The 23,942-nt window shown below is 39.5% G+C and overlaps 1 protein-coding gene across 2 annotated transcripts in view; it reads left to right on the top strand.

Moving 5' to 3' along the window:
• The window catches only part of LHX6 (LIM homeobox 6), a 37,125-nt gene extending 13,183 nt beyond the window's left edge, over positions 1-23,942 (top strand). Inside the window, exons 5-10 of one of the 2 annotated variants that reach the window (XM_051979576.1) lie at positions 5,096-5,316; positions 9,673-9,773; positions 9,893-9,988; positions 11,070-11,244; positions 15,445-15,548; positions 20,549-23,942. In XM_051979576.1, the coding sequence (XP_051835536.1) occupies positions 5,096-5,316; positions 9,673-9,773; positions 9,893-9,988; positions 11,070-11,244; positions 15,445-15,548; positions 20,549-20,569 (718 nt within the window). In that variant the 3' untranslated portion in view covers positions 20,570-23,942. The remainder of the gene's footprint in view (positions 1-5,095; positions 5,317-9,672; positions 9,774-9,892; positions 9,989-11,069; positions 11,245-15,444; positions 15,549-20,548) is intronic. The other variant, XM_051979577.1, reaches the window with a different exon arrangement.

Raw genomic sequence — 23,942 nt, 5'->3', positions numbered from 1 at the left:
AGTTCTGGACCGGCTTTTGTAATGGGGACTAGGGGGATGGAGGTGGTTGGTGGGATGGTGATTGGTGAACGGGATCTGGATTCGTCCTCTTTCCCTCGAAAGCATCATGGGGTCCTTCGAGACTACTGGACTGGTCACCTTCTCGGGGTAGCTGAAGGAAAGATCGCGGTTCAATCTAACAGTCCCAGGATTGAGTCCGAACGGACTCCTCGCTTTCAGACTTCCTTTAGAGCCAGGGAACCAAATGAACGCTAGGAAGGTGAGGATGGGGGAAGCAGGGTCCAGGTATCAGTGCACGGAGTCCTTTCTTGTCTCCAAGGACATTGCAGGGCTAGGGCAGAGTACTACGAATCAAAGACAAAAACTGGAATCTCAGATCTTAGAGACCCAGAAAAACTCCCGTTAGAGCTGGGAATTTATCACTTCTGTTAATTACGACAATCATAATCAGAGGATATCAAAGAACCAGTTTCTCCAAAACCCCTCCCTCAGCGAGCTCCCTATCTCCAACCTTTTCTCAGTCCTTTCGGAGTCTACTTTCCCTCCTCCAAAAACTGACTTAATAATAACATCTTGCTTTTAAATAGCGCTATCCCATACTGGTTATTAGTTGGTCCTCATAATAACCATTTGAGTTCAGTGTGCAATTATTATCATTCATATTTTATTAATGGGGAAACTGAGACTCAGAATCGCAATGACTTACTGAAAGTTATACCTGTAACCCAGCTGATTCCTATTTCCCATGCCCAAACTTTACGCGACATCTGACTCACGGACCTCTCAACCAAATAAATCATAAATGTGTTTCTCTCTGATTCTGAAGCTAAGTCCTATGGTGAGGCTGGCAAAAGGAATCGAAAGACACATTGCTTTTCCCTTTCCTACTTCTCTGGTAGTGACTTCCTCGCCGTGAAGAGAGGAAAGTAAGTCCTTTTCTGGGAGAATTTATATTCACTCTAAGCCGGAATCGAGATCAAACTGACTGGAGTCAGTTTGCAACGAAAGTTTCTTGGAAGCTGCGCTCTTTGAATTAAACACCGTGGGTACTGATGCTTTCGTTTAACCGTGGTTTTGCCCACTTCCATTTTCCTGGGATTTGTGCTTGAGGAGGTCAAGTGGGGGGGGGGGGGGGAGGGAGGAATCACCACACCCCACTTTCTCTGCCTCTTGTTTCTTCTCCCAAATGGCTCTGTGATTAGTCATTTAAATACACTATAGGATCGTCCTTCCTTGAAGCTGCTAATTAGAGGAGCATCGGCTAATGGGGCCTCTTCCATCCTTGAGAAGAATCTGTACATTGTTATGGGCTCAAAGCTGCCTATAATTACTGTAAATTTGAAAGCGAGCAGCAAGCGGGACCAGGACCCTTCACTCACTAGTTCCTCTCCTCTATGGCTGCATACCCGGTCCCCAAAGGCCCCAAGGGCAGGAGGGTTTTGAGTATAAGGATGGGGGTGGGGCTGGTTAGGCTGCACTTAGCGAGCTGAGACTGTAAAAGATCACAGTGGGGAAGTGCAGGAATGAGGAAGAGAAGAGTAAAAGGAGATCTTGTCTTGAAAAGAGTGGAAGTCGGGGAAAGCAAAAAAACAAAAACAAAAAACCAAAAAAACCCTCTCTTGGCTTGATCTATAGAGTGAGGCAAAACTCATTTCTGATTCAGTCAGGAGCACCCAAATACATGGAGATATCACCCACAAAGAGGCTCGAACTCTATTTGCTATATACAAATACAAAGATGGTAACACCCTTGAACACAGACAGGAACACATACAGGTTCACAAAACTTAGAGATTCAAAACCACATACTTAAATAGAGACCATCCCTCCCCCCCCCCCAAAAAAAAAAGCGTCAAAAACCCAAGTATATATACACATAGAAGCAAGGGTACATAGGCAGGGGGACATAGACACAGTTGCATAGATTTGCAGGGATACAGAGAGGTTGCCCATACAGCACACAGGGACACTCTGTTCATTCACATTTACACAAAGAGGAATAGAGATATGTACACATATATCATACATACAAATGCAATAAGATTAGATAGGGGTATGCATGTGATGCATAAATGCATGTATACATATACACACACATATGTATGGAGATACACTCAGATATCCTAAAACACTAAACTTCACACAGATAAACAAAGGTGCAGCACACAGACATAGCCACACAGCAGCACACATTTCTGCAGACACAGATTATACAGACCAGCACACACACACACACACACACACACACACACACACCACAGACCTCAGTCTTGTTTTAATTAGCTGCGCCCCTCACTCCCCAGTGACACCATTGAATATACACAATGAAAACATTTTAAACAACTTAAATAAGTTCCCCAATGGAAAATGATGTCAGGCATTCTGAAAAATCAACCATAGACCCTGGCCCTTGGCCCCTGGCTCCTTTTTCTTCTTCAGGTGCCAAAGAGTGTTGGGGGGGGGGGGACAATAAGTTCCAAATTTGGACTTAAAATGAGTCGTTTGGGTGGGGAGTGAGGCAGGGCATTGCCAGTGTTGTCTGCCACCTCCCATAGAATTTGGAGCTCGAGATATGATTAAGGCAGAATAATATATGGAAAGAATACTGAACTTAGAGCCAGGAAGATGTAAGTTCAAATCCCACAAGAGATGGATGGGCAAATCAAGTAACCTCTCTCAGCTTTAGTTTCCTTGTCTGTTGTAAAACAAGAGGGGTGGACTCAATTTTAAGTGTCCTTTTAGCTCTAAATTCATGACTGTGTGCTCGAATAAGCCTCTCTATCTTAACCTTCACCCTCAAGTTTCTTCTGTATATTTTATTTTCATGTTATGAATTTGTTCATATTCATTTTGGGCCTCTTGATTCCTAAATACTAAGACTTGTTCAGTTCATTCTTTTCTGAATGTGTGGGTGGGAGGGGAGTAAGAGTAGAGGGGTTCACTTTTGCTTTATGCTTCTTCAAGAATTCGCTAGAAGTTTCTACCCTTAGTCCTCTGCCCTGAGAATACAAGATGCCCGAAGCACTCACCTGCTTTGTCAGGTTATTTTCTTTTCATAATTTTACTGCCCACCAACTGGCTTATGGATATCATAGTCAACAAAAAAATGTTTACATTTTATAGGATGTTCAAATATAAAACATAATAACTGGAAGAGGCCTTAGAACACAAAATGCTAGAACTGAAAGGAACATTAGTATACAGAATATTAGACTATAGAACACAGTAAAAACAGGAGGAACCTTAGAACACAATAAGATTTCATTTTATAGGTGAGGTAGCAAGGAAAGTTCAAGTGACTTGCTCAAGATCACATAGTGAAAGTGACTAATCTGGACAATCCTTGATAAAACTTATTTTTTATTTTATTTTATATTTTTTATTATTAATAACATTCATTTTACATGTAAGGAAACTAAGGCTTACAGAGGAAAAGAAATGCCTAAACAAACACAGCTAATAAAAGGCAGAGACAGGACCCAAATTCAGTTATCTTGACTCTGAGTTCAGTGGTTTTTCTACCTATTACACAATTTTCATTGAGGATCTCCTGTGTTCAAGGGCCTGGGCACAGTTCCTTCTTAAGGCATTTACATCTTTCCAAATAATGTTAATTTTCCTCAAAGAGCCCAAGACAAAAGAAACATATTCTCTGACCCCTGGAATATTTCCTTCTCCTTAGCCCCTCTTCCTTTACTCCAGCTCATTTTTTTCCATCTTCTAAAAGGTAATACTATGCATATAAAATAATTGGTAATAAAAATAATAATTTTATAATCCCCCAAAATTCTTTGTCTTAGGCTATCTTCCTCCAACCATCCCTATCCCCACAGTGAAATGTGTGGAATGCTCTATTTGGAATTATAGGACTTGGATTTAAGTCTTAATTTATTACTCTAAGCAAAATTCCTTCCTCTCTATATCTCTTTTTTCCTTGTTTTAACATGAATGGGTTGTATTAGATAATTTTTCACAACCTTTTCAGCCTGTTATCTTGTAATTCTAAATTCTTAGACTAAGAATTAGACCTAGTTTGGAAGTCTGAGCCAAATCACTCTCCTAAGTCTCAGCTTTCTTACCAGTAAAGTGGGAACAATCACATTTTGCACTACCTTTGTGAAATGCTTTCCAATCCAAAAATATATCATTATGAGACGTAGAATAACAAACACAGAATATCAGTAGCATTTTTCTTCCTACTATAGAGTCCCTTCTGGTTTCCTTGCTTTCTACCCTGACTCTCATTGTGCTTCAGGAAGCTCAGCTGATTTAAATATTAACTAAGTTGTTTTTTTTTTTTTTCCTCAGTCACCTTCACTGTAGCATGACAATGTTGTCTGTTTAATCTGTAATCTCAACAAACTTTTCCTTCTTGTCATCTTGCCCTGCCACATACACCCATTTTGCTCCTGAGGGTTTGGGCAAGTTATTTTACTTTTCCAAGGCTCGATTTTCTCATCTGTAAAATGAAAACAATACAATTTGTACAACCTACTTCATAGGATTCTTGTGAGGATCAAAAGTCAATAATATATATGGACCTGTGTTGCTTTGAGTGAGGCATTTAATAACTTAGTCTCTCTAAGCCTCAATTTCTCCATCTGTAAAATGAAATCAGTAATACTTGTAGCACACAATCCACTGGACTCTTTGATCAGAGTTATGTTTTCATCATCATAGAGAAACTCTCTGTGTGGAAACTCCCTTTTGCATGGTAACTCATCTGTAATTTACAGACTTAAAGAATTGCATGAAGCACTCAGAGATTAAGGGACTTCTCCAGAATTACAGAGCCTAGTATATTTCAGACGGAGCACTTGAATCTATCTTCCTGAGGTCAAAACTGTCCCCCCACCCCCATCCATTACACCAAGATACCTCTCAATTCAGAGGGAAAGTTGTGAGGAAAAGTTCTTTTAAAAACTCAAAGGGCTACAGAAAGGAAAGTTATCTTTATTATGATTACTACCAATGTTATTTGCAAGCAGTGACAGTAGTGAGATTGAACTGAACAGAGATACAGACACTTTAATGGAGGTTCTCCTTCCTTCTCCAATTCCCTGAGTTCCAGCTCCTTCCCTTCTCTCTCTTCCAGCCGGTTCGGTACCAAGTGCGCCCGGTGTGGCCGACAGATCTTTGCCAGTGACTGGGTGCGACGGGCACGGGGCAATGCTTATCACCTGGCCTGTTTTGCCTGCTTCTCCTGCAAGCGGCAGCTCTCCACAGGCGAGGAGTTCGGGCTGGTGGAGGAGAAGGTGTTGTGCCGCATCCATTACGACACTATGATCGAGAACCTCAAGAGAGCAGCTGAAAACGGTATCCATCCCCTAATCCCCTATCTTCAAACTCTTTCAGGCTCTTGGGTACTGCACCCTTTTCTTAAATCCTGCTGGGGATGTCCTCAGGAGACTGGGCCATGGGCTGAACACTGAGGGATAGGATGTCAGGCCCTTTTTATGCCCTTCCCATTCTAGGGAAGGAATCCACATAGTAGGATCCATCTCTGCACTTAACCCTACCCAAAACAATATGTCAGAGCTAGACAGGATTTTAAGTCACAATGTTGGAGCCTGTAAAAAGCTTAGAATGGCATATTAGAACAGGAAGAGAGCTTTCGAATGTAGCATGATTAGAACAGGAAGGGAACCTAGAATGTAGCATATTAGAGCTGGAAGGAAACTTAGAACACAGCATGTTAAGAGTTACAAAGGAAATTGAGCCAGAACTGGAAGGGTCCACAGAATATTAAGACGTGATGGGTCTTCGACACTAGGTTGTTAGCTGTAGAAGAATCTTTAAAACATAAATGTTGGAGGTCAGGTGTGGGGATAGAGGGAGTGGGAGAGGAAATAATCAGAAGACCAAATACAGATTCTTGCTCTGACACTTTATAAGACACCAGACTCCCTCCTGCTCTCTCTGGGAATCTGACCCTATGTTCACACCTTGTTGCTTTCCCCAACCCTTGTGACTTGATGAAGTGCCTAGTGTTGCCATGGAAATTATGCAACTGTTCCTGCTGCTTTTGAAAACACCTGAGCCTGCATTGTCTTTGGGGGTGCTGCTGGCTGGATCTATCTCTCAATCCTACTGGACTAGTTCTCAATGTGGGCATTTCCTTGATCACTCTTTGTGAGGAACCATAATTCAGATGCTGAATCCATTGCTTCTGAGGAAGGGAAACGAGCAGGGGTAAGGAGCAAAGGGAAGGCTCATCACTTCCAGAACTGCTTCCACTCAAATGACTTTAAACCTGGACTATTCTTAAGTGAAATGCATCTCAGCTAACACATGATTTAGCATAACCTTGGGCTTAAGTCTCTCCTATTCTTCAAACCTCTGGAACTGTTCAGATACTTAGAACTCCAGTACCTATCTCTACATGGAATTCCATATATTGTGGAAAGAGTGATGGACTTGGAATTAAGAGTTTTGAATTTGAATCCCTTCTAGAGTTTTACATTTACTAGCTATGTAATATTGGCTAAGTCTCCAAGCTTGTAAAATGGAAATAATAATTTTTGTATTATTTAGCTCATAGGCAGATAAAAATTAAAATGATATAGAAAGATGAGCTATTATTCCCAGGCCCCTATTTCTTTCTCATAACCCAAACTGGTCAAATTAGGAAGCATTTTATTTACAGTGAAAGGGCAATTAAGGCTTCTTTATAGAATACACTCCAGTGATCTTCATCACTTACCTGAGGACTTAAGGCTTTCAATCTGGAAATTAGCTTAGAGACCATCTAATGTAACGCTATCATTTTACAAATGAGGAAACTAAGACCCAGGAGGAATAAACATCTTGAATAAAGTTGCACAGGCTGTAAATAGCATCACCGAAAGATAGTATTATATTATATCACCAAGTTCACAAGAGTATTCTCTAGTTTACAGACTCTTGTTTGGGGAGGGCTTTTGCTCTGGTGTCTGGGCCAGAGTAGAAAACAGCTTGCCAAGAACTGTCATTTCCCTTCTTCCTATCTCTAGGAGCTCTCTTGGCTTTTCTCAATTGTAAAATGAGGAGATTGGACCAGATACAAACGAGGTCCCAATTACTGCGAATAATGATTCTTTGAAGTGGTTGCATGTATTTGAATTCACACTATTTTGAAGTTATAATTACATAAAATATGATAACTGTTTCCAGCCCAATGGAAATAATGCAGTGCCAATTCAAATAACTCAACCACTTCAGGGAATTTGTTATGCATGCTAATCGGGATCTCATTGTTATCATTATAGCCCCTTCCATTTTTAAATCTACTGAGATTCTATGATCTCTCAGGTCTCATCTAGCTCTAACATCTGTGGCTTTAAGTCGTGACAATCTGTGCTTTTTTTTTTTTTTTAAACTCTCAAATTCTATGTCCTGTGGACTAAATAAGACTTTATGTTCCAGGTCCTATGGCAGTCATTACATTCTCCATTGTAAGGAACCTTCCAGTTCTGACATTGTTTCCGTGGCTCTATGCATGGACCAGAAGCAAGAAGGAAAGAGATTCCTCTTCCCTCCTTTCCCTACCTCCAAGCCTAGTCCCCACCCTTTCCCACTGTGTCCCTTGATGCCCATGAATGAGCTGGGCAGTAGACAATCCTGTAGGATGAGTCACAATCAAAGAGATAGGAAGGCTGGCAAAGAGACAAGCCTTTTCCATAATCTCTCCACCCACTCCAGGTCCCACCTTTCACTTCCTGACCTTCCCCAAACTAAGCCCGGTTCTCCAGCTTATTGTAAGTGAGGACTGAGAAGGTGGGGATGGTGTGTGTCTGCTTTTGCCATTAGCTCCCCTGCCCAATTGCCCCAAGAGGACAGAATAGGGCGGGGAAAGGTCAGCCTTGCCACAAAGCAGCTCCCTTCCCCTTGGAGATCTGCCAGACCTAGCTTCCTGAATGACAAGGAGAGAATAGGAGGGAGAGAGAAAAGGAGAGCCAGTCAGGCAGACAGAGAGAGGTAGACAAAGAAACAGAGACAGACAAAAAGAGAGAAAAGGGAAACAGAGATAGAGATAACTCAAACCAAAACATGCTGCCCCTCCAGCCTGTCTATACAGGAGCAGGGAAATCAGCAAACCAATCTTTAAAAAAAAATTCTTGTATTAGAGAACTGAGAAGAAAAATGCCTAAAGGATTAATTTTTTCTACTTTCCCCAGAAGTACAAAATCAGTCCACCTAATTTTACATATAAGGAGAATGAAGCAGGTTATTGGTAGTCCAGTATTAGCATTCGGATCTTTTAGTTCAATTCTCTTTCCATTATATATTCTAGCTACTTTCTTTTCCTTGGGGAAGTTGGGTGGCCCAGCATCTGGTGCTAGCGAGCCTGGAGTCAGAGACACTTGACTTAAAATCCAGCTTTGTAAGTTACTATATTACTTTGGGAAAGTCAGTAACCTCTGTCTCAGTTTCTTCACCTATAAAATGGGGATAATAATAGCATTTATCTCCCAGGGTTATTGTAAGGATGGAATGCGGTAGGAATTGTTGAGCACTTCCCACAGTGCTAGGAGCATAGGAAGCACTATATAAATGTTAATTCTCATTATTCCTGATTAAAGACTGCCTAGGGATTTGGCTTTGCTAAGCTATTATAGAAAAAAGAAATAGGGACTACTTGATTGTCTCTTATTCTAGGATTCTTTGCTCAGAGTTTCATGGATGATAGGAATTCAAACAGAAAGGTATACCAGAGACATCATCTAACTCACCTTATCATTAAACAGAGAAAACAAAACCTGGTTAAGCAAAGGAAGGGACTTGCCTGAGATCACATAAGTAGTGAATCCAGGCTAGGACCTCAAAAATAACACGTGGAGTTAAAAGCTTACATGAAATCATCCAATCCATTTCCTTCATTTTATCATCAGGAAAAAGACCCAGATAGAAGAGAAGAAAAGATAGCCAGATTTTCTTTTTCCAAATCCAATATCCCTTTCACCAGACCATGCTGCATCCTATTTCTTTGGAGGCATAGGGGGATTCTTTTTGTAGATGTTCATAAGTATATGCATACATATATATAGACATATATCTTTCTGTTGATTGAATTCCATAGATAGAAAGGTCAAACCTATATCCCTGGAGTCAATTCAGGAGCTCCCTGAAGCTAAGTCCTCTCCATGGGAATCAAGCAGAGATGTTAGGACTTCCCAAGCTATTTCATCTAACATGATCCTGTTCTTACACAGGTTAGATGGAATCATGTGGTTTTTTTTAATAAACATGGGGAAGATGATACATAATACATGAGACAAACACAAGACACTTCTCTGCACCACTTAAGAGCCAAATTTTAAATCCCTGACACTTTATCCCCCTATTTCAAGCTTCCTGCCTCTATTCTAAATCTTTTCTGTCCTTTAGTCTGATTCTCTTCCCTCAAGGCTGTGGTACCTTGTAGGTACCTTGTAGCTACAGGTACAGAAACCCAATCTGTGGTATACTAGAAAAGAAGCCTGCCTTTAGGATCAACTGACCTAGATTAGAATCATAGCTCTGCCACCTTAGTACCTGGGGAAAATCACTTAAACTTTTTGAAGCCTTAGTTTCCTCATCTGTAAAATAAGGGATTGGGCAAAATGATCTCAAAGGCCTCTTACAACTTAAAATGCTGTGGGTCCTCTGATTTCATGAGATAGCAGTGCATTCATATCTCTTCTTTCTTTGCAGGCAATGGAATAACATTGGAAGGGGCCGTGCCATCTGAACAGGACAGTCAACCAAAGCCAGCCAAGAGGGCACGGACATCCTTCACAGCTGAGCAGCTGCAGGTACTGACTCGGGGCAGTGGGCCTCCCATACTAGAGGCCCACCTGGATGGGAGCAAGATGATGGCTAGGGAGAGCCTGCTTCCCAACCCCTGATCTTCCCTCCCCACTCTGTGTTCCAGGTAATGCAGGCCCAATTTGCGCAGGACAACAATCCTGATGCACAGACACTTCAGAAGCTGGCAGACATGACGGGCCTTAGTCGTCGAGTTATCCAGGTGGGCGGAGGGCAGACACCCAATGAGAGAGAAGAGGGTGAGGCTGACAGAGTCAGAGACAGAAATCATTGGGGGAGGGCTGGTCCTGCTACTCAGGGAGAAATAAAGCCTGTGAAGGGAGCAGTAAGAGAGGGATGGAAACCAGGTATTACAGGCTGGAGAATTCTTCGGGGATGTTGTTTGTCCTTTGTTCTTGAAGAGGACCAGGACATCAGGGAGGGAATGCCATGACAGGCAAGTGAGTTGGATTTGAGGGAGAGAGGGCTGGGGCAAGATCCCTTCAGAGCCATCTGGGGACAGATATAGACTGGAGATGGCCTTGGATATAGTGGGAGACCTTGGTCTCTTTAAGCTAAGGTCTTTAACAGGACTCAGTTTGACCGAGGCTACCACCCATTCAGTGATGAAGGCTAGGAAATAAAAATGAGGCAAGAAATGGCTTTTTTTTTTTTTTTTTTTACCTAGTCAAAATGGGAAATGGAATGTGGACTTGATTCACATCAAGTATAGTGGGGGGAAATGGATTTAGAATCAGACGACTTGATTTTAAATTCCACTCTATTTCCTTGATTTTTGTTTGGTTCACATTGGTCAAGTCACTTAATCCCTGGGCTTCAGTTCCCGTCTTCTTAAAAATGAATGAGCTTCATGAAACAAACATTAAGCAAGTTCTCTATACCAATTAAGAGCCAAATTTTAAACCCTGACACTTTGCATCCCTACTTCAAGACTTCAGCCTCTGCTCTAAACTCTCTCCATTCTTTAGTCGATTGCCTTCTATTCCCAAAGCCACAGGAAAGCAAGTGCTCTCCCCTAAAAGGAGAAGGGGCTTCCCAAAGTCCCTTCTAACTCTTCATCTTATAACCCTTTGACTTATTCCTTGGCTCCTGGAGATGGTCTTGCTGTTTTGGTGGGAACAACTCCAAGCTAAGTAGTCCAGCAAGAAGATATTCTTGGGGTGTAGAGGCAGGCTGATAAGGGGAATTAGGAACATTCATTAAGAGGGACAAAGAACAAATTTCAACAACCTGACCAGTTGTGTGGGATTTTCTGTGGGGGTGGGTTGGGACTGTCATTTCAGGTCTGGTTTCAAAACTGCCGAGCCCGCCATAAAAAGCACACACCCCAGCACACAGTGCCACCCTCTGGAGCTCCACAGTCTCGTCTCTCCTCTTCCTTGTCTGATGACATCCACTACTCCCCCTTCAGCAGCCCTGAGCGTGCCCGCATGGTCACCCTGCATGGATATATAGAAAGTAAGTGACCACAGCCTATGGGGTCTAAGGGAGGGGAGAGAGATACACGCCTTCTGAGCTTGAGGTCCACCAAGCTGTGAGAAAATGATGTTCCTAGATTCCTAAGCAAAAACAGCTTGCTGTTTTGGTTTTGTTGACTTCAGAGTTTGGTGGGGACCGATGAAGCTGGAAGAAAAGAAATGAGGGCTGGGCCAGGACCAGCATTTGGCTAGGGAGAAGGGCAAGGGAAAGTCTCACTGCAAGGGTCAGAAACAATAATGCTTGACCCCTTACTCCCATTAGACCTGAACTAGAAAAGCATGAAAATGAATGGTTTGCTTATATATTGTCCCCATTTAGTCCATCTTGAATTTCTTTTTCTGGTCCTGAGGAGAAAAGCATTTTTCTCCCTTTATTCACTTAGTGTTTCCATGAAGAATTTTTCTTTGCTTCTTAAAAAATAATAGAATCTCATAGCTGGGAGTGACAACAAAGATCATCTAGTCCAATCCCTATCAAGAATAAAAATTGTCCCTTTGCTCTCCTTGATAAGATTGAACCTCTGAAGATCTCTAGTGACAGTAAATTCATTACATATTCTATGGTTGTTCCTCTCAGTGGGGATTCCTTTCCATTCAGGATCTGAGCTTTGTCCCTTTTTCTCTTAGCTCTATCATATGAAACCACTAAATAGTAATGCTTGTGAGTCCCAATTTTTCCATCTCACATAAATCACTTCAGCTTTGTGGGTCTCATTTTCTCAATTATAAATGGAATGTTTTGGATTAGATAACTCCTAAAGTCTCTTTTAACTTTGAATACTATGATCCTATAAGATTTTTGTAGGTTCTGGTTTATTTACTACCATCTCTTTTGTTTCATTTTGTTTTTTCTACTTCCTTCTGTCCCAGAGGAAGGACAGGATCTGGGGGCTCTTACTGATGGAACCAAAGAGGAACAGCAATCTCCCCCATCTATACCATCCTCTCTTTTGCTAGGATGATATACAGGGATCTCCCTAATCTAGGCTACATTTTCTGATATTTGGGCTCAGTTTTTAGCCAGACTCTTGCTCTAACTTCTGAGGGAAGTATGAGAGAGATCCTGTGGTTGTGAAAGAAATTTTGACTAATACATTCTGCCTTTATTATGACCAAGCTACTCAGGCTGGGTGATGAAACACCTGCCTAGAGATGTGTGCTGTCTTGTCAATGATCATTGCCAGTGTTGTAGGACCCACACATATCAAGGGTATAAAACACTGAATTTGGAGTCACAACACTAATTATTAATCCAGCTATGGTTCTTGGGCAAGCCACTGACCTCTCTGGATTTTTAGTTTCCTCATTTAGAGGAAATAGTTTGATTAGATGGTCTTTAAAGTCCATTCAGGTTTTAAATCCTATGAAATAAACTCATCAGTTATTTCAATTGCTCAAACTGGACTTTGTCAGGAAGGGCTGTAAAATTCTGGGCCCTGGAATATCCTTTGGATGCAAGCTAGTCTTTCTTCATCCTCTTCTCTAGTAATCTACACAGGCCACTCATATTGCAGGCACCTAGCTCCTACCCTATCTACACACCCTTCTGGAGTAAGTAGTCCTTTGGCTCCCTATCTTATACCCACCTCAATTTCTGAATGAAGATATAAAAGCCCTCTCCAAAGTCCTTTGAGATTCTCAGGCCTCCACTGAGTAGTAACAGGATATGCCCTGAAAGATATATCAAGACTTTGTCCCTAGGATTCCCTGTTTCATAGGATTTAGAACTTTAAAAAGATATTTAAAAATTATTTAGTAAAACCCTTTTATGTTATATTATGAGGAAACTAGAGTCTTAAAAAGTTAAGTGACTTATTCATTGTAGCACTGGTAAAAGAGCTGGGGTGGCTATCTGGATTCTGCAACCTTCAATACAGTAATAAAAAGTTATTCTCAGTTGACTGGTTATTTTGGGGAAGCCAGATAAAAACTTGCTTGGTATGAGGAACTCTTTTTCCTAAAGTGATTAATTTTCAATGTGTATCTATATATCATTCTTAGTTTGCAGATAATTTGATAATATCTGTACCAAAGATCTATCCATGTGTCTTGTTAGGAGGATTTTTAGATTAGAAGTAGAGCATGATGAAAAGGGTTCCAAAGCTTTGGAAATGAATCTCACCTTGAAGCCAGTATAGAGCAATAAGTAGGTCCAGTTGTATTTTCAAAACAGGGTCCAATAAAAGTCCTTCTTTTGAGGAAAGGAGAAGCTGATTTCAGCTGTTCTACAGACTGGGTATTGAAGTGTTCATATGCTCTGGAAGGAAAAAGTCTATCCATCCATAGTAATGAGGATGGTGGAGAGCTGGATCTGACTTTTGCTTTGCTTCTTTGTTTAGTTTAGATTTGGCCTGCTGAATTACCAGGGGCTATACCAAGACTTATCTGCCCAAAACACTATCTTCATTACCCTGGAAGAAATGACAACTTCTCTCAATCCAGGAGATCAAATCCTTTCTATGTTTCACTCTTGAAGACTTGCACTAAAACAGAATCTCAAAGATGGATCTTAAGTCTTATCCCATTCTCTCAGCTTTTCTTTGCTACATGGACACCCTTATTCATGTTGGTGCTCTTTCTGAGAATAGACTCAAATTCTGACCAAGTAGTCTAGTATTCTTTCATTTATTCATTCAACCATCATTCATTATGTATCTACTACTTTGTGGTCACTATGCTAGCCTCTAGAGATATAAATCCAAAACCAAAACAACCCTGAGTCTCAAGGGGAAATGAGATATCCATACAAAATTAAATTTTAAAAATCAGGCAAAGTAATTGCAGAAGTTAGAATGCCAAAAGATGATACTTCTCTTCCTGGAGATGGGTTTGTTTTTAAAATAACTGAGAGCATGGGCTCAATGAATTTAACACCACTCCTTATCTAGAACCACAGAATCTGAAAAGAGTCATAGAGCCTTAGAAATTTGCAACTTTGGAAGCTTAAGATCATAAGAATCTTAGACTCTTAAAATCATAAAATTTTAGAATCTTTGAATCATAGTTTAGAATCCTAGAAACCTAAAATTAAAGAGCTTAATTGGTAGAACCTTAGAACTACAGGCCTGAAGATTGGTAAGACTTGAACATAGAATCTTAGAATCACAGAACCGTGGAATCATAGAGACTAAAGACTTTTAGGATTATATTTTAAAATCCTAAAAATCTTAGACCTTTAATACTTTAGAAGAGTTTTCCTGATCTTCAGCAGTGAGTGATTTGCTCTGCTATGCTCCAGGACTACAGAATTAAGTGAGACTATTTGAGGAAAAAAATGAAGAGCTCTGATTCTGGGAGAAGTATCTTTAGCCCAGTCTCCCAAACAAACCCTGTCTAACATCTTTCAGTCTTTTTTTTTTTTCTTGCAATGAAAGCAGCAAATACTTCATTGGTCAGAAAGCCATTAGTCATGGGATTATTGCCAAAACCACACCCATAGCAACCATAATTCCTCTAAAAAATCAAAATAGTTATGTGCCACTTTTTTTGGGGGGGGGGTGTTTAGTGTCTTCCCATTTCCCAACCCATGTATTCTTCTTGGTGAAAGGCACTGATTCACTTGTAGCTACATTTCTTCACATTCATTTAGGTCAGACTAAGAATCTTCTCCCTCCCACAGGGCTAATGCTAGGGTTGTTTTTGGATAGTCTACCAGGGTCATTTCCCTTCTTCACACTGATATTCTATCCTAATAGTATTTGAAACTGGAAAAGAAAGTACTGAGATATTGGTGATTGTAGGATGTTTAGCCCTTTAGATCTGTGGAGGTGGGAACCAGATATTCTCCTTTTCTGTAAAGATAGTAGAAAAAGGGCTTAATCAAAAGGAACTTAGGTTAGATAAAGGAAAAATGTTTCAAACAGTAATGGTTTTTAGATGTTGAAATGGGGAATGGAAGATGGTGGAGATCTTAATGGATGGGATAGAACTAGCATGGGGCTTTGAAATAGTATGTGCTCAATAAATATTAAAATTTATGGACTGGTTAACATAGTTCATATGAACCAACAACCAATCTAGCCTAAAATGGGGAATAGACTTAATCATTTCACATGAGAATTCCATGACAGAGTTAGTAGTTTGTGATATTTCTCTCTGGGGCCTTAATCCTGGGGTGATGCTATAGGATAATCTCTAGCATAAAGAGCCCCAGAGGCTGAAGCCGTCTTCTTGTTTACAGGTCAGGTACAATGTGGGCAGGTGCACTGTCGGCTTCCTTACACTGCCCCACCAGTTCACCTCAAAGCCGACATGGATGGACCACTCTCTAATAGGGGTGAGAAGGTAAACTGAGTGCCCCCTGGAACTACACTATATTCCTCCCAATAGTCAACCCTACATGCATGTCACTGAGGTGGAGCTCCATTGGCATTAAAGCTATAGGGCTCTTACAAATATGTTCAGCTCTATGTACCCCAGGTGCTTTGTCCACCTTAAGAGTGTGGGGCCTATCAATGATATCACTATTGAAGCATCACTTCCTCAGAAACCAGTGGTCTGTCTGCCTGTGTCTATGTGTAGTACAGTGTCCATTTATCCATCCTGTCACTCTCACCTCTATAAATTCTTATTTCAAGAAATCACAAATAATATAGCTATCAGCCATATTGGAGTAATTTGGGCTATTTTGTTTTTATTTCTTATTACAAAACCTAAATTTATCCCAATTCATTGACTCCTTGTAGCCATATTATTTTAATTTTTATTGCTCAGGCAAATCAGTTTTTAGCAACTGTAATTTGATAGTTGAGGATTTAATCCAAAAATAATAACTCCCATTTCTGTAGCACTTTAAGGTTTACAAATCACTTTCCCCACAACTACTTTATGAGGTAAGTAGTTAAAAGTTTTATTCTAGTCCCATTTAATTGATGGAAAAACTGAGGCTCAGAGAGTTATCCAAGGTTATCTTTTCATTCATCCAATATAATAAAGGAATGGGCCAGTTTTATTCATAAGCTATTTTGATAGAAAATTATTATATATGCCATATATGAATTACCAATTTTCAGATTATCAGAATAAAATAAAATATGCTTAACATCAGAACTATAGTGAACATAATTTAATCTTTCTTAGATGATTCAGAAAGCACTTCATCATCTGGCAGGGTCTCAGGGTCATTGTTGTACACATCAATTATCATTGTAGAAGTGATGGTTAATAGAGGTTTGTAGTTGAAAGAATATAGAATAAAGCAATTTTCCGCCTACATTGTAATAATCTATTGTTAGACTAGAAATCTCCTGGTGATATCATGACCTTGGAGGTTTCTTCCAACTCTTAAGTTTCTTTGATTTCATGATCACAGATATTCAGAAGTGTTCTGGGATGGGGGTAGAGTGGGGGATTTATTCCAAAATATGATAAACATTCCAGTTTTAAGGTAGATATGAATCCAGTCCAGGCAAGGATATAATTGTTGTTTTTATTATAATCATCATTGTTGATTTCCACTGAGGTCCTTCTCCAGTGGTTCATCATAGTGTGGGAGTGACTGTGGCTTCTTCCTGGCTTTGCCAGGAAGAACAAGAAGGGTGGGGTGTCCTAACAAACTGGAAAGGTTCTAAATAGAGGCCTAGCAGCAGTTGTTGTACAAGGGCTAATATATCACTAGAAGGTTGACACTAGGTAATAACTTTGTGGAGATAATTTCCATTTCTACTGATAGAACAAAATAGCATGGTGTGGGGAGGTGAGATTTTGTAGTGGAAAAACCACCGTATTTGGATTTACAAGACCTGGGTTCAAATGTGATTCTGCCACATAGTCATATAAACCTAGAACAAGTTACTTGTCTTTTTTCCTTTTTCTCATCTATAATGACAGGAAGCTAGATTCAGTCATCTCCGAGGTTCCTTCCTAATCTAAATCCTCTGATGCCTTCAGAATTCACATTGAAAAGATAGTCCTTGAGATAGTTATTAAGTAGTAAAGGTTAATGAACTTGCCAAGTCAGGTCTCAATGACTGCAGGATCTTTGAATCTCATAGCTGAAAATATCAAAGATATGTTCCTTACCTTAATAGAATAGGATTTTCTCACTAATATTTCCAGTCTTCTTGTACCTCAGCACATGAGAATTCCCTCAGTGTTGCTGTAATATAGTAGAAAAATTCTGGATTTGAAATTAGGAGATCAGAGCTATAACACTCTGAATAGCTATGTGTAATCTTTAGCAAATTCAGCAACTTAGAAGTAAAATTCTCTAAGTTTATTTATTTATCTATGAACATCCTATTTTATTTTGCATTTTAAATTTTATACTCCCTTATACTGATTTGAGCTGAGCACTTTAAAACTTATAGCACTATAGATATGAGAATTATTATTATTTTATTATACTTATGTTCTCAGCTCTTATAAAAGTTCAACTCTTTGCTTCCACATTGTTTTGGGCTTTCTGTTTTCAAATGAGAATTTTACTAAGTTGTATCATTAGTCTTTATTTTCAGAGTTAGGATGAAGTTATCCTCCTTGGTAAGGTGTTGTCCCTTTTATCACTTGCTCCTTTCCCTGTCTAAAATTCTACTCCAGGGAAAGGTGAGGGAGACCTTCAGTCTGGCTATGCAGACCGGAAAATCTGTTAATTTACTCTATGCTGGACACTGATATGGGGAAAGACACAAAAGATACAATAACCTGCCCTGGAAGAGTTAACATTCTAGATGGGAAGATACAATGAACACATAAAACAATTCCTAAAAGTAACATAGAGCTAGCTTGTGTGGGCCTGTCTACAGATAGCAGGTGTCTACAGAATTGAGAGATGGCACTTTCATGATGACTTAGCAACTCTGAGGCTTCTGTTGCCAATATAAGTCTTCTCTATCTCTAGACTACAATGTCTATAACCATAAGTTTTATAGACTATAACCAGTGCCTAGATTATAGTCATGTTCTCAGCAGTAGTTAATTACTTGCTATCCATTTCTACCTAGTTGGCTGACTGTTCTTTCCAAATTTGTATCAATACCCAATTCTATAAATGGGGCTCTTAATTTTTTTCTTTTCATGTAATGTTTATTTGTGTGTGTGTAAGGGGGGGCTGTTATCTTTTGCAAAGGGAATATTCTGTCTGTGTTTGCTTTTATAGCAATCTCATCTTCTCTTATAACTTGGTTATCCTTCCTTCCCTTATGGAATTATTTATCTACTCCTAGTGGCAGGTAGAGACATAAAACCACTTACTTGGTGATGAATACTCTAGCAATTTCTCTCTTTCCAGAAGACCTAGTAAATACTACGCCTGAAAACGAGAGTCCCATGAAATATTTCCTTCACTTCTTCAGAATAGAGAGAGTAGCCCCTTTCCAATTTTCTGGTCTTTGTTGATAGGATTCACAAAGACTTTGGTTTGCATTCTAAAGTGACATAGTGTTTGGTAGTAGGGAATTATCAATTTGTAGAGCACTTCATAACAATTGATATTGGGTATAGGAGGAAAGTCTTAAAGGGAGGGGACAGTTTGGAAAAATGTACTTAAATCTCACTTTGTGAGTTCTAAACTTACTACTTATTTCCAAAACCCAAAGGTAAACATCTAGCTATTTCTATCACAGTCATCTCTAACATTTACTTTGTATCATTCAATTTTTCAATAAGTAATGTTGAAATATTCATTGAAGAGATACCAGTCCTGGCTCTGCCACTGAGTCTGTGTTAATTTGGGCAAATCGCCCACTTCTAGGCCTTAGTTTTTTGAGCTATAAAAGAAGGAGATCAAATCAGATAATCTCTATGGTCCTTTGCATTTATAATGGACATTCCATATTTTATCATCTCATTTCTACAATCCTTTCCACCTCTAAAATGCTGTTCTATGTTCTAACATTTCAGGTGTAATGTCTAAGTTGTATGTTCTAATATTCTTTGTTCTTAATTTCATCTCAATGCTCCCCTTCAATAATTTTTATCTTCCTCTAGTCTGGTTTTGTACATAAATAGTCATTAAAGCTCTTTCCCTACTTCTTCCTTCTCCTCCTCCTCTACCTGTATAGGATATGATCTCATATCCTCTTTGTCACATATGGTTAGGACAAAGCACTTGGTCACTTCTTTCACTGTGTCTAGATCAAACCAAAGGGACCAAGACAATGAAATGGGCTCAGTTACTTGAAGACTTTCCTCCTATGATCATTTTAAGATTACTTGGTTGAGAGGAAAGGGAAGCCTCCCTGATTCAGGGGACCGGAGTCTTTCGTCATTAGTTAAAAGCCATCAAAAGGCTCTAGCACCAAATGGATGATGAGACAAAAAGAGCAGACAGGGCTGAACAGTCAGAAAGTGGGATTAGGTGAATAACAAAAATAATGTATATGTATATGGTACTTTATGGTTACTGGGATTGTTCATATGTTCCTTATGTGAAATAAAACCACTGTGCAAAGTAAATAGTGCAAGTACTTATCATCTCTCTTTGATGGATAAGGAAAGTAAGAAATAGAAATGACTTCAGTACCTAATGTCACATAGAAAGTAGTACAGATGGGATTCAAAATGGGATTCAAACCTAGATCTTCTAGTTCCCAGCCTTAGATCTTCAAAAGTACTCTGATTAGATCAAATGAAGTCAGTGAATTCAAGATGCAGTTTCCTCTGAAAGATCATTAGTGACCACAGATGTCTGTTATGGATAGATTTGCAGAACAATGAACTTCCCTGGTGAGCTTAGGAAAGACTTCATTTCTACCCCTGAGGAAGTAAACTTCTCTTTGGTAGGTTGAAGGGGACAGCTGCTGAGTTTAATTTGGCCAGGTCTCCTACTTATTAGCTGAGAAAATCACTTAGACTCTTCAGCCTCAATTTCCTCATCTATAAAATGGGTAGAGACACTAATATTTGGATTTTCCACACTATTGAGTCATCATAAGAAACATGTGAGATAATAGATGCCAAAGAATTTTATAATCTTTATAAGGTACTTTATAAATGTCAGTTTTTTCATCATCATTATTCTCTACACCCAGTGCCATCCTTCATTCTGTTATATACCACACTGCCTGCCTCTGGGTCTATGGGTGTGAACATTATTCAGTAGAAAAGGAAAGCCCCATGTCAAATACATTTAAAAAAAATAAAATAAAGTTTTGTTACCAATTATTTTAGTGAAGGAAAAAACATTTTACTGGCAGTAGCAACAAGAGTGAGTCACTAGATCTTTTGGGGAGCCAGGAGCCAGTCATAGAGCATAACTTTAAGGGGCAATGACTGTCAAAATGATGGGTGGGAAGTCTGAATATGTCTTTGTCTAACCCTCCTTGTCTACTTTCCCTTCCCAACAGGTCATCCTTTTTCAGTACTGACTACGCAGACTCTTCCGCATCTGTCTATGGTGATTCCACAGCTGCCCCTCAGTCACTGAAATCCTGTCTATCTGCCCCCTTATGAGGCTTCTGCCTCAGCCTTTCCATTCATTCCCATGAACCACCAGCCAGTTCCAGGTCCCCATTCAGTCACCGGGGACCTTTCCTCCTCTCCTGCTGAAAGCAGGCCCAGAGTTGTGCAGACCAAGGCCAGCCAGCATGGATCCCCAGAGCTATCGGGAACACTCCTGAGGCTACTTCTTGAAAGGCAAAGCTCCCCAAAATTTGGAAACAGGGTGAAAAAACTTTTATTTTTATTGAAGCTGGAGTAATTTTCAACTTGAGTGAATTAGAATTAAGAAAGAATGAAATTGTCAGGACAGTAACAATATCCAATTTATTATTTTTTAAACATTGGCCTTTGTTACCCATTTCCTTGAGACCATCTATGAATTCTGAATAGTTGACAACTCCAAATGTTATCCACTCAGTTGCTTTTGTTTGAGAAACTATACAGTTTTTATGGGAAATTCCCAAAAGAAAACTGTGTTCTAATTTTATCATTTCCATCTGTCTGGTTGTGTCAAGTTAATTCAGAGAACAAAGTGAGACTCACCAGCTCTGAGAGCCATGTAGGATGCAAAAGAAGAGCTTAGCCAGCCAGAAGAAAAGATGGCCCCACACTGGGCATGATGTCTATGGGAGTCTTTGAATCTTTAAGTCAGGGAACATATAGCTAACTGCCAGTTTCTAGAATATAGCTATTCCTCTTTTCTCCAGAATACTGCAAAGCTTAGCTAGGGGGAAAAAACTTGGCAAACCAAGCAGAAAAACTTAACCATCCACTCTAATTCTATCCCAAAGACCGATTTTTGGGTATGTCATAGAGTCTTAGAGTCTCTTAAGTTGAAAGAGACCTTAGGAGTCATCTCATCTTATTTTCATCAAAAGCATGCATCTCTTCCCTGCCAAGTGGCCTTTCAGCCTCTGCTTGAATACCTCCAGTGACAGGGAACTCATTTTTTAAAAGACAATAATAAATAGAAACAAGATGAAAATCAAGAAGGGAAAAAACTGATTAGTTCTTCAGGTTATACGACTTGTATACAGAGTACAGAGCAAATATGTTATTTTTATCAGAATGATTGCATCTTTAACTCTTTTGGCAAATGGGTACAGTAGGGGACAAACATCTCCAAATAACTGCTCTGTATGGTCAGCATAGAACACATGCAATAGCAGGATAAGGGTAACACTGTGAAATCAGCCAATTTATAGGTTGAACTCTGTGGGAAACTAGAGCCCTAGGCATTTTAAAATGAGCAATTTTTGGAGGGACTGAATTTGATGGGCCTGAATGGGAATACAAGATGTGATTACTTCCCCCAAAAAGTACAAGAGACAGATTGGGATGTCATGGTGTATGTGTTCTAAAGAAAGGAGCCAATGGCAAGACAAAATGATATTTCTTATGATGGGCTTTATTTTAAACCTGTCCTGGAAGCTTTCTATTAGAAAGATAGGGAGAAAACAGATTAGGATTACAGGACCTTTGTGTTCTAAGAAAGCCCCATAGAAACTAAGAATGGAACAGCGTCAGCAATTCTCCTCACTGTTCAGGAGAGAAGGTAATGCTAGGTTTACCTTTGAAGTAAACTCTGGAAGATGTTTAGGCCATCTAAATAGAACAACAATAGTCTACTTGCACCCCATTCCCTCTTCATCTAGGCAATTATTTATCTCATGACTAATGTAACCAGTGAAGGGACAGGAAGGAGTCTGGACCAAGGTTGAGGAAAGAGACTCCTTGAAACGACGACCAACTTTTCACAATGGGCAATACCTATTCTTTGAGGTTTTCATCAATTTGCACCCTCCAGGAGAAGTACCAGGCTTCACACCACAAAACAAGACCTGCTTATTAACTGGCAAGCTACTCCCAAGCAAGAAAACCACTGAATATTGTGATCACCCAGGGCTCTGACATAGGCTTTTGACATCTGCCTCAGGGATAATCCCCAGAGAGGCCTACTGCTTTTCCCCATGCCTGTTCCAGAGGCTGTTCCTCAGTGGCGAAGTAAAAAACTCCTTTTCTAGGAAATATATTCTTTTGCATTTATTAAGCCCAAGATTTTCACTCAAAGTCCAGCTTCTATATTAGAAACAACAGTGATTATGCATATTGAAAAAAACCTTATTGTGCCAAGAATATGACTTGTATTCTGTTAATTACTAGATACTTCAAAATATTTCAAAAATCATCTGATCCTTTTTTTTTTTTTTGCAACTATCATTAATCAAACTTTATCTCAGGTCATTTCTTTTAGCTTCTATCACAGGTAACTTTGTTTACTGAACATATGTTAGAATGAGCCACAGAATTCAAGAGTCTGTCATGATACATTATTAAAATGTTCTTGAGTATTAGTTACAGAAACAGCAAGGGCAAACTTGAACAAAATTTGGTGTTATAGAAAGGGTCCTACAAAGAGTTTGGTGACTTTGGAAAAGTCTCCTTCCCTCTCTAGGTTTCCACTTCCTAGTCTGCAAAATTAAAATGGTCAACTTGTACAACCTCTTAAGATCCTTTCCACCTTTTCTTTGGTCTAAGCTTCCTTTTAACTCCATCTATGTCCTATTTTTAACATTCTGTATTCTACAGTCCCTTTTGGCTATAATAGTCAATGTTCTATATTCTATTCTAAGATCCCTTCCATCTCTAAAATCCTATATTTTAAGGTTCCTCTCAATCTAACATTCAATGTCCTAAGACCCTTTCCATCTTCATGTGGCAATCATTTTTTGAACATTCAGGGCAGGGCAGGAGATAAAATGAGGAGGAGATCCCATAAGAAGATCTCTGGATTATAAACACTATTTAACCTTAACAGCTGGTACCAGATCTAAGAAAAGGGAGTATTTTTTGAATTGCTTACCAAAATCTTTCCAGTGATTTCTTTGTTCATTATGGTTAAAACCTCTAACCCCAACTTGGATGGAAAATCAGTGGGTGAACCATGTATAAAAGTCATTACAGACACAAATTCAGCTTAATATTTTGCCCCAGAGTTCTTTCCCTGAGGTGGCTCATGTGGTCCCAGAATGCTGCAGATCCAACAGATTTCCACTACTATGGTTAGAGTAGCTTTGGACACAGCAGGCAGTCAAAACTAATATTTATTTAAATACAAAACAAAAGGGAAGACGGAAGAAAAACAAAAACATAAAAAATAAAAAAAATTGTAAGCACTTTTTTGTAAAACCAATGTCTGTTTTGTTACATACTTTTAATGTTGTGTGCTTTGTAAATGTCTTATTTGTGTAATAAATAAAGTTAATGCAAATAGAAGTGCTGGCACTTACATCAAGAAAA

This window comes from Antechinus flavipes, chromosome 2 (genome assembly GCF_016432865.1).
Source record: "Antechinus flavipes isolate AdamAnt ecotype Samford, QLD, Australia chromosome 2, AdamAnt_v2, whole genome shotgun sequence".
NCBI lineage: Eukaryota > Metazoa > Chordata > Mammalia > Dasyuromorphia > Dasyuridae > Antechinus > Antechinus flavipes.
Note: the sequence above shows the minus strand (reverse complement) of the source record. Positions and strands in the feature narration are given on the sequence as shown.